The 10,849-nt window shown below is 39.0% G+C and overlaps 1 protein-coding gene across 1 annotated transcript; it reads left to right on the top strand.

Annotated features, from left to right (window-relative positions):
* Positions 1 to 3,044: 3,044 nt before the first annotated feature.
* LOC134659300 (aldo-keto reductase AKR2E4-like) lies at positions 3,045 to 8,827 on the top strand. The gene is made up of 7 exons (XM_063514953.1): positions 3,045 to 3,078; positions 4,139 to 4,222; positions 4,990 to 5,175; positions 5,793 to 5,909; positions 6,895 to 7,062; positions 7,729 to 7,932; positions 8,570 to 8,827. The coding sequence occupies exons 1-7, from the start codon at positions 3,070 to 3,072 to the stop codon at positions 8,825 to 8,827; spliced, it is 1,026 nt and encodes a 341-aa protein (XP_063371023.1). The 5' UTR covers positions 3,045 to 3,069.
* The last annotated feature ends 2,022 nt before the right edge of the window (positions 8,828 to 10,849 follow it).

The following is a 10,849-nucleotide window of genomic DNA, read 5'->3' as shown; positions in this document are numbered from 1 at the left end:
TAAAAATTCTTACTCAATAAAAATGCATAAAAATTTAAGCAACACCACCTACTCATTAAGTTTTTTTACGTAGGTAAGTCAAAAAAAAATCAAAATATATTTATTTCAGATAACTATGATCCATACACCTACCTATCTACCTACTACCTACCTACCTACCTACCTACTTAGATAACAAAGTAAGGAATTATAAATGCAGGCAATCCTCATAATTATCGTTCAAGCACCGTCAAGCGATTATAAATTATCTTAATAGGTAAATTGTAATTAGCACTTAGCCAGTCAGCCTCGGCCTGTCTAGAGTTCACAAATGATTCACTAGATACCTAGGTTATATCTGGACAATTATTAACTAATAATTGTACTTTTTAATATTTTATTTATTTAGATTAGATACTTACCTAACTACTTAATAATTTAGCAAGCTACTTAATAATAAACGATTCTGATTTCTAAATTTTAAGAATCTCTCCGTATCTAATGGTTATCACTTATTCACAAACAATCTCCCTTGTTACATAATAACTACGAATGGTTAAGATTTACCATCATATCATATCATATCATATTTATTCATCAACAATACAAATAATACAATATATACTGTGTTTGAAGTAAAATAAAATAGGTAACATTTTGGAAATAATATACCTAACAATTATCATATTAATTTTTAGACAAAATACTTACTTACTAATAACACATTTTAGAGTGTATACTGTATGTTCCGAAAATCGTTATTTCCTAATTGCAGTTAATACCATTCGCATTATTTCTCACTTTATATTTTTCTCGTAATCTTCCTTTCCCTATAGCAACTTTAGTCATTCGCATATTTTTCCATTCTATTTTTTTTTGAAAAACTTATTTTCCCGGTATGTTTTGTAACCATTCGCATTATTTTCCAACTTAAATAGACGGAGCCCCGCTTCGCGGGGCTCCTATTTCTGAGCGGTTTGCCCTTCGGGCATCTGAAGCTACCTAACGAACCTAACCTACTTACCTACCTACGCTTTTTTCCCCAAAGTGTAATGTTTTCACGGACGTCTCACTAAATCAATAGCTAGGTAGGTTAGGTTCGTTAGGTAGCTTCAGATGCCCGAAGGGCAAACCGCTCAGAAATAGGAGCCCCGCGAAGCGGGGCTCCGTCTAGTTAAGTTGCAAAGGAAATGTTTTTTGAAAAGAAACAGTCCGACGAACTCCAGATTTGATGGACACCCCAGCGTTTTTCATAGTTTGTTGTTGTTATGTCAGGCAGAAAATAAGCTACTAATAAATACATAGAATGGGTAAATATGAAAACGGTTCAAAAACATATCGAGAAAATAAGCTACTAATACGAGGGGCGTTCAAATTATTCTCGGTATTGATATCTTACGACCTCTTCTAAAATTTCTTTCGTTACTGGCCGCTAAGGTTTATTCATTGACATTAAAAAAAAGTATAATTCGAACCGAGATAGTCTTTTGTTTTTCTGCAATTGCTGAACAAACATGAACATCCTGTGCGAATTGACAATGTTAACTAAATTAGAACATCGATGCGTGATAAAATTCTTGACAAAACAGGGTAAAAATCAAAAAACCATAAAAGAGGAAATGGATTGTGTTTACCGTGAGTCTGCTCCTTCTTTATCTACCATTCAAAAGTGGTCAAGCGAGTTTAAACGCGGAAGGGAGAGTATTGAAGATGACCCTAGACCTGGCCGGCCTGTAGTAGCTACTTCACAAGAAAATATTGATAAAGTGGAAAAACTTATATTGGAAGATGGTCGAGTGAAGGTAAAATCTATAGCACAAGTAACCAATCTCTCTATTGGTACCGTACATGATATTATACATGACCATCTTAATATGTCAAAAGTAAGTGCAAGATGGGTTCCGCGAATGCTGACTCGGCTTCAAAAAGACATGCGTGTAGCTTGTTGTTCCGATTTTATTGACCTGTGCGGTGAAAATCCTGATGAGGTGCTGCAAAGAATAGTTACTGGAGATGAAACCTGGGTTCATCATTATGACCCAGAGAGTAAACAAGAGTCCATGCAGTGGCACATTAAGGGTTCAGCTCATCCCAAGAAGTTGAAGGTCATCCCTTCAGCTGGCAAGGTCATGGCCACGATATTTTGGGATTGTGAAGGAGTATTACTAATCGATTATAAAGAAAAAGGTGTAAATATCACAGGACAGTACTACGCTAACATTCTACGTCAATTAAAGGATGTAATTAAAGAAAAGAGGCGAGGAAAGTTAACCAAAGGTATTCTGCTTCTGCATGACAACGCCCCCGTCCATACTGCTCATATTGCCAAGGCAGCTATTGTTGAACGTGGGTTTAAAACTGTTACTCACCCACCGTATAGTCCGGACTTAGCCCCCAGCGACTTCTTTTTGCTCCCCAATCTTAAAAAGGATCTGCGTGGAAATAAATTTTCTGACGATGAAGCATTGAAGGCGGCAGTGGAGGAGCATTTTTACACGAAAGATAAAAAATATTTTTACGAGGGATTAAAAAAAATAATTGATCGATCTTTTAAGTGTATGAACATAGGGGGGGAGTATATTGAAAAATAAAAATATCAAACTTTTCTTACTTGTTTGTTTTCATTCTCATACCGAGAATATTTTGAATACCCCTCGTAAATACATAGAATGGGTAAATATGAGAATGATTATAATTGCTATTGATAAATGAAGCTTACGAGAAAAATAAAAAGTGGAAAAAAATGAGAATGGTATTAACTGCCATTTAGGAAACTACAGTATACACTCACATTTTAGGACATTATTCACGTTATACATAATGAGATCAAATATGGCATTTATGAACAACTTATACACTATAACTAGACTAAATCAGTATTAAATAACTCATCCAAGCTATAGAAGCAACCTCTTAACAAATATTGCTTCAGTTTTTGCTTAAAGATAGTATATACTTTGAAATATTTTTCAAATTCTGAGGCAGTTTATTAAATAATCCAAACAAATGGTGACCGCATATATCGCATTCGTGTTTGCTATCGCTTCTATCGGTAGTTTAAAGCCGGCTGCGGGTGACAGCGGACGCACCATGGCCAAGGTAAGTTACATTTATTTACTCACATGTACCTAACATAATACTTTGCATGTATTAAACAATCCTTGTCTGAGTCTATTTACTAAAACTTACATAAAAGTTTTCCTATGAGTAGGAAAACGCGCGCTTACCAGTTTTAATATCATTTGACATTTATTCAGGGATAATTTTACAGCAATACAGCTAGGGGCGCCAATGCGCTGTAAAATTAAATATGTTATAGTAAAGCTATAGTAATAAAATTATAATGAATATGACAATAATTTTAAGCTATAGTGATGATTCACAAAAACGTAAAAAACCTTTATGATGTGGGTGGTACTGGTAAAAGTTTAAACCTTGGCTAGTGCTGTACGCAGCTGTAGAGCAGAAAAAAACGTTTTTCCAAAAAACGGAAAACCTATATATATAGGTAACTTAGATTAGATTCTTATCATAATACACAGACAAGTTAAATTTGTACCAATATTTACAAAATCAGCATCAGTTATATAAAACTGTTTCTGGCCATTTCACTTATTCCTTGTACCTACATGATTATCAATGATTTTTAAACGATATAAAAATTTGTATTATTTCGTTATTTGATTTCCCACTAAACTTCACTAAAGGCTATTTGTATAGGCACTTAATTTTGAAATAACTAAATAGGTAACTATACAACGCAGTTTTTCTTTTTAACTATTTAACTAACTTACTAAACTTTTTCATTGGTCGTATCAATTCGCAAACAATATCGCCTGATACAATATTCCGCGGCGCGTGTTTATGTGAATGAATGAGTCGCCGGTTCCGTATTTATAAATAGACACTCATACCAGTCATACCCAACTGTTTGCCTCCTGTATTATTATTTATTCTGCGCTACTGTCAGGAGTGGTAGTACTATTTTCCGAAAATCGTTTTTTCCTAGTTGCGATTTCTGCCATTCGCGAGACCACTATTCGACCAATCGTAAATTCGTGATTGCTTGGATGATAAGATCTAAGTACCCACTTATCAAGAAACATAGTTGCAACTAATTATTGCTCTTAATTTGCATACGTTTTCTATTATTTCCCAGGTCAACATCCCAACGTTCACACTCAACAATGGCATCCAGATGCCAGCTCTGGGGTACGGCACGTGGCTCGGTCTCCGCCCGGAGGTAAGCATGATGATGTGACGATGATTTTATGGCTCCTCTACACGATGGGCCATCGCCGGCCACTCTAAGGGACGCAGCCATGCGGTAGAATGAGATAGCAATATCACTTGCTCCCTCTAACGCATAAATGCATCCCTTGGAGTGGCCGGCGCTGGCCCATCGTGTAGAGGAGCCATTAAAGAATAATGGCTTTATTCATCGTTAATCAGTTGATGATCGTCGTTTGTCTCTATCCGTCGTTATTCCATAGTGATGGACAAACGATGATCATCAGCTGATTTGACTTGTAACCTAATGTTATTAATAAATTTTCATTTTCATTTTCATTTTCATTTTCATGATAACTCAAACTCGTCAAATTGATTTTAATTGAAACAGCTCTCTAATAAGGCATCACTTAATGGGGCTCCATGTTATGGCGTTTACTTAGTCAAATTTTCGAAATTGTATATCAAATCAAATCAAATATCATTATTATCAGGCAACTAAGGCCCATAGATAGACATACCTTGCAAACTAACATACATACAATAATAAAAATCTTACAAGCTAAAAATATTTTATTTCGACTCTTGCCTATTCGAGTGACAGAGATGCAGATATTGCAGATAAAGTAATTTAGATTTTTGTTTTTCGCGGTAGAACCCGTGAATGTGACTAGCCCAGGGTCAGAATAAGCTATTTACACGACAAGAGGCCTATGCGCAGCAGAAGGTGAAAGGAGGCTAAAGAAATGATAATGATGAAGTTTATTTTGCTTCTCCAAGGACGGAGAGTTCGACTATTCCGGGTGGGACAAGATGGTGGACTGCATCTCGTACGCCATCGACGTGGGTTACAGACACATCGACACGGCTCATCTGTACAGGATCGAGCCTGAAATAGGACAGGTTATAAAGAAGAAGATCCAAGATGGCGTCGTGAAGAGAGAGGACTTGTTCATCACCACTAAGGTACAATATAACGGGGCATTCAGTGACGTTTCTCATACACATGATATAGACCAAGAGGTCTAGCTTTAGTTTCCGTTTTGTTCAGGGTTGGAAGGTAAGATGACTGTAGCGTTTACAAAAACTAGCTGCAAATCAGGGCCAGATTATTAATAAGTTGATTCCTTGATCATTTATGATACAAAAGGTCAAGCTTAACATGCTATCGTGTCGGAAGTCACATGGCCCATATATCTTGTGAGGGGACATTCCAGCACTATGTGTACGATGGTCTGGTCTGCGTGTCCACACTCGCATGCAGGAGAGGCACTCCAACCCCATTTGTGCCAGTGGTGTGCACAGTCACCAATTCCGGTTCTAAAGCGGTTAAGGGCGGACCATACGCGACGAGGCTCTTTGAAGCCGGTAGGGGGTGTTCGTGTCAGATGGATGAGGGGGTTTATTTGGTCAACAGAAGTATACAACAGAAGATAAAGGACGTAGTCGTTACCAGAGAGAACTTGTTAATTGCCACTAATATCCCCACAAACACATCAACATTCCTCATTCTCTCCGTTTGATTACCAGAACTCCCTAGGTCTCTTTCCAGCTGTTCAATGAAAATTATCATTTACGTCCAGGTGTGGCAGACGTACAGCCGCGAGGCCGACGTGGAGGTGTCTGTGCGCGGCTCCCTGAACCGTCTAGGCCTCGATTACTTGGACCAGGTGCTCATTCACTGGCCGCTCTCCTTCAATGTGAGTCATCATCCTCCTCGCGTTGTCCCGGCATTTTGCCACGGCTCATGGGAGCCTGGGGTCCGCTTGGCAACTAATCCCAGTAACTGACGTGGGCACTAGTTTTTACGGAAGCGACTGCCACCTGACCTTCCAACCCAGAGGGTAAACTAGGCCCGTATTGGGATTAGTCCGGTTTCCTCACGATGTTTTCCTTCACCGAAAAGCGAACTGGTAAATATCAAATGATATTTCGTACATAAGTTCCGAAAAACTCATTGGTACGAGCCGGGGTTCGAACCCGCGACCTCCGGATTGCAAGTCGCATGGACCGCTAGGCCACCAGCGCTTTCAATGTGAGTATAAGTAGTTATACTAGTTATCCTCTTATGAATCCTAAAACTACGCTGTAATTAAATATTATTATTAATAAATATTATAGGACTTTCTTACACAGATTGACTGAGTCCCACAGTAAGCTCAAGAAGGCTTGTGTTGTGGGTACTCAGACAACGAAATATATAATATACAAATACATAAATACATAGAAAACACCCAAGACTCAGGAACAAATATCTGTGTTAATCACACAAATAAATGCCCTTACCAGGATTCGAACCCAGGACCGCGGCTTAACAGGCAGGGTCACTAGCCACTAGGCCAGACCAGTCGTCAAATTAATACCTTTCTTCAGCTTTTGTTTGATCGCCAAGCTGTTAACATATTGAATGAGTATCCCAGTTTTGGACCATGACTCCTTGATCTTCAGGTATCGAGTCCTGTTAAGGAAGATACCCAAATCGTCCCTGCATCTCCACTTGGGCCTGCCCCACCTAGGTACGCCTTTTTTCTGACATCCACTGGGTGGCTATGCTTAATCGACCTATTCGAATGCCTGCGGTATGGTACTTGCGTTGCCGTAGACGTGACTGGCTTAGACCCAGTTTTTTTAGTCTACGTTAGTAAATGCTGGTTTTAGAGCTCACTACAATTTTTAAATTTCCAGGAAGAAGGAGTAGACCAAAACATCGACTACCTGGAGACCTGGCGGGGCTTCGAGACGGTCCTGAAGAAGGGTCTGACGCGCTCCATCGGCGTCTCAAACTTTAACGTAGACCAGCTGAAGCGCCTTATCGCCAACAGCAACGTGAAGCCAGTCACCAACCAAGTCGAGGTAAGACCGCCATCATCATGAAAAGGGTCCCTCAGGCACCCGTTTCTCAAAAGCTTGTAACTTGTAATACCTACAGGCGGATGCAACTTTTTGGCAGCTTTTGTTAGAAAGGAACTTCCACTTGTGTTACAAGCCCCAGGCTCCTATCCCCATAAAATGCTGTTTCATAAAATGTTGTACAGTCAGCAGCAGAAGTTGCTAAGCGGGCGAGATGTTCAAAATGATCTTGACGCGACTTTATTGTTAAGGGAATAAGAGCGTGTCAAGGTAATTGTGAACGCCTCGCCCGCTTAGCAACTTCTGCTGCTGACTGTACGTCTATTTTACGTCAATTGGATGTACTTATCAGACCAGCTCTGCCGGATTAGATATTTTGACGAGACCAAGAAAACAGCATTTCTGAATCATATGTCTTGGGAAGTATCTATACGGACACTTATAGATTTCTATAATTTCTATATATGTAGCTCTTCCAACTTCCGCTAGCATTATAGCTGAATTTTCTATGTCAAAGTTATACCTACTTAACGATGACTCACGCTGACCGGGCCCTGCCGATGCCGGGCCGAGGCGTTCGACACTTAATTTTCGATGACGGCTGACGTGGTGCTTTCTATAGAAAACTAAGGTCTATCGTGAGAAGTTCTTTATTCTTATTCCCCTCAGCTCAACCTCGCCTTCGGCCAAAAGGAGCTGGTCGACTACTGCACCTCTCAAAACATCAGGGTTGTCGCGTGGGCGCCCTTCGGAGCCATGATCGCCAGCCGTGCGGCCCCTGATGCCAAGGGACCTAAGATGGACGACCCAACCCTCGTCGCTATTGCCAAGAAGTATAACAAGTCTGTCACACAAGTCGTGCTCAGATACCTGGTAAGATCACTACCTAAACAAAGTCCCCCGCCGCGTCTATCTGTTTGTGTGTATGTTCGCGATAAACTCAAAAACTATTGAACGGATTTTCATACCGTTTTCACCTATCACTAGAGTGATTCTTGAGGAAGGTTTCAGATAACTCTGTTATTAAGGTTTTGTGTAAACCGTGCGAAGCCCGGGGCGGGTCGCTAGTCATCAATAATTTCCTGTAATTAGTTTGAGTAGACCAAATGTCACTCAAATGTCCTCGTAAGGCCCACCATACAATTTTTTTCTATTTTTAATTTAATCCTTGTTGTATAGTAAAGTGGGATAAACTTCGTTTGTTTGAATTTATTTGGTTTTTGAAAGGTTCTAATTAGATTTAAATGGATTAGTGGTTTTTGTTCTGCATATTGGCTTTACCATGCATGTTAAGTGTGCCTATATTTGTACGGATTCATTTGATTCATTCAAATCTTAGTTTGACGAACAATTTAGGGCCAGTTGCACCAACCTCATTTAGCGGACTGATCAACGCCAATCCACAGTGTATAAAATTTAGCGAACGGTGATTTAGCGGCGGTTTGGTGCAACCGACCCTTAAACTCGCAAAATTTAGGCGTTATAACTAATTATTTCCCTTTCATTCCAGTACCAACGCGGCATCATCACCATCCCAAAAACCGTCACCCCGAGCCGCGTCGTCGAGAACGCCTCCATCTTCGACTTCGAACTGTCGCAGGCGGAGTTCGACACATTAGCGAAGTTCGACATCAACTATCGCTCGAACAGACCGACGTTCTGGCAGAACTACTCCCACTACCCATTCGAGAAGTACGACGTTCCCCCCAGTGCCGTCCCGAAGGCGCTGCTTACGTGGAAGAATGGGAAAAATCAGGATATCGATTAGGAACGGCATCACAATACTATCTGTATCACAAGGTTTTACGCAGCGTACTACGTAGGCGAACAGCACGCGAACGCGAAGCGAAGCGATGCGGCGCGGGATGAATCAATCCTTTGATACCTATAGAAGTGTCCTGCGTGGGCGATCTCGTTGAGAACGCGAACGCCGTGGGCCCACTGCGCCGCGCCGCGCCGCTTCGCGTTCGCGAGTTGTTCGCTTACGTAAGACGTAGCGTTAAAGATACATTAGACACGCTATTTAAGCTATTTTTATGTTAAACATATTTCTTAATACATACTTACATACTGAAGTGGTTTTATGACATATACCTAGACCTACCTATCTAAAAATTCAAAATCATCAAAATACCTTCTAGTTCTTCAGGCGATCTGGTTCCTAATCGTAATATTTGATTGTTACGAAATATGGTAGGTAAAGACACCACACGGGATCGTTACGCCATTTAGGGTTCTTGCTAAATTGGAAATTCTATAGCGTAAGTATTGAACAACCAATTTAGCTAGGACCCTAAATGGCGGAACAATTGCGAAGCGTGATGGTACAAAAATATTAACGAATTGTCGGAATAAAAATAAACTACATACTTTACTTATAATGTGGGTTTGCCCTTAATAATTTAATCCTAAGAAAAACTTGCGCATAAATTATGCCTAGATAGCCTTCAAAACTGCCCGCTCAACTCAAAACGACAGGTCTCAATACAACACGTCAGGCGCTTACGTCTTTTTATAATTAAGAAGTTTAACATATTCTATATCTTTATTAAGTAACTAGTGACCAAACCGGTAACTTATCAAACGGAGCAATGATAAATCTGCATTGTACTTGGACTTTAAGAAGATGTAATAAAGTTCTAATTTGTGCAACTTAGCCAATCTTATGTTTGTTTCTGGACAATCATATTGAGGAATTTTATTAGATACGTTCGGATATATAGCACTCGTATTTAAAAAAATATTTTGATACAATTCGTTGTATATCAGCTACAGCCATGCCCTTACGTTTGACTTATTTCGAATTTTTAATTATTATATATAGTCCGTCAACCAAATCTTGTCAGTAGCAATGTAAAGCAAACTAAAGTAGGGCAACACTGAAAGAGCAGTATTGCGCTAAGAAAAGCAGCAATGTACGTCGAACCAAAAGAATTTTTTTTTCCGCTGAGCGCGCCCTGCGTACGTCAATTCAAATTGTCACTCGCGGTTTATTGAAAAAATTTGAAACGGACGGACAATTTAAAAGCGATGTTAAAACAATGTTAATCAAAATGATGAACAAATTTGAAGATATCAAAAACAACTCCCTATCGTAGTGCTTATATTCTCTTTGTTCCCTATCTATGTCTTCTAAGTTTACTAAAATAAAATCATATCAAAATGCAGATAATTAGATAGTGCATATATTTGTTATTTACAATATAATATGCCACTTGTTAATGTAAATTAGTGTACTCTTCTGGATGAATATGACATACCTGTGTAATTTTTTTGATTGGTATATATTGTAAAATAGGATTACATATTGAAAATAAAACAACTGATATTTGGGTGTTTATTTAATTTAAAGGTAAATAAGATAAGGGTCACTTTAGCTTACACTATAATTCAGGTCATTATTTGAAAAAATATAATGAAGTTACCAATGTTACCGGGTCACTTCAACCAAGCATAATACTCTGTAGTATTCTATTGCATCTTTGTAAATAGTCACAGCTGATTGCTGAAAATATTAGACATGTGAGCCTATGGACGGTTTCCAGGACACAATTTATGGTCTTGTTGGATAGATTTAGGCATACGTTTTAATTTTATTTATGCCTTTTAACCCTAAAACAAAAAAACTGAACATAATCTTAAAAGTTCGAAAGAGTTCTTCCATGTACTTATCATAACCTCAATTTTTAGTAATGTTTACCATCAACGAGCATGATTGTACATTGTAGGCCCCTTAGCTTTGCTTATTCTCATTTAATGTATTGGTATTTAATGGTGACAGCAGAAATAT

The sequence above is a fragment of the Cydia amplana genome, chromosome 24 (assembly GCF_948474715.1).
Source record: "Cydia amplana chromosome 24, ilCydAmpl1.1, whole genome shotgun sequence".
NCBI lineage: Eukaryota > Metazoa > Arthropoda > Insecta > Lepidoptera > Tortricidae > Cydia > Cydia amplana.
This window is presented reverse-complemented; position numbering and strand designations above follow the sequence as displayed.

What these genes read in the sequence shown, in the direction of transcription:
- LOC134659300 (XM_063514953.1), top strand. An exon ending in GGCTCGGTCTCCGCCCGGAG is followed by an intron (nt 4,223 to 4,989) that starts GTAAGCATGATG and finishes TGCTTCTCCAAG; the next exon opens with GACGGAGAGTTCGACTATTC. An exon ending in ACTGGCCGCTCTCCTTCAAT is followed by an intron (nt 5,910 to 6,894) that starts GTGAGTCATCAT and finishes TTAAATTTCCAG; the next exon opens with GAAGAAGGAGTAGACCAAAA.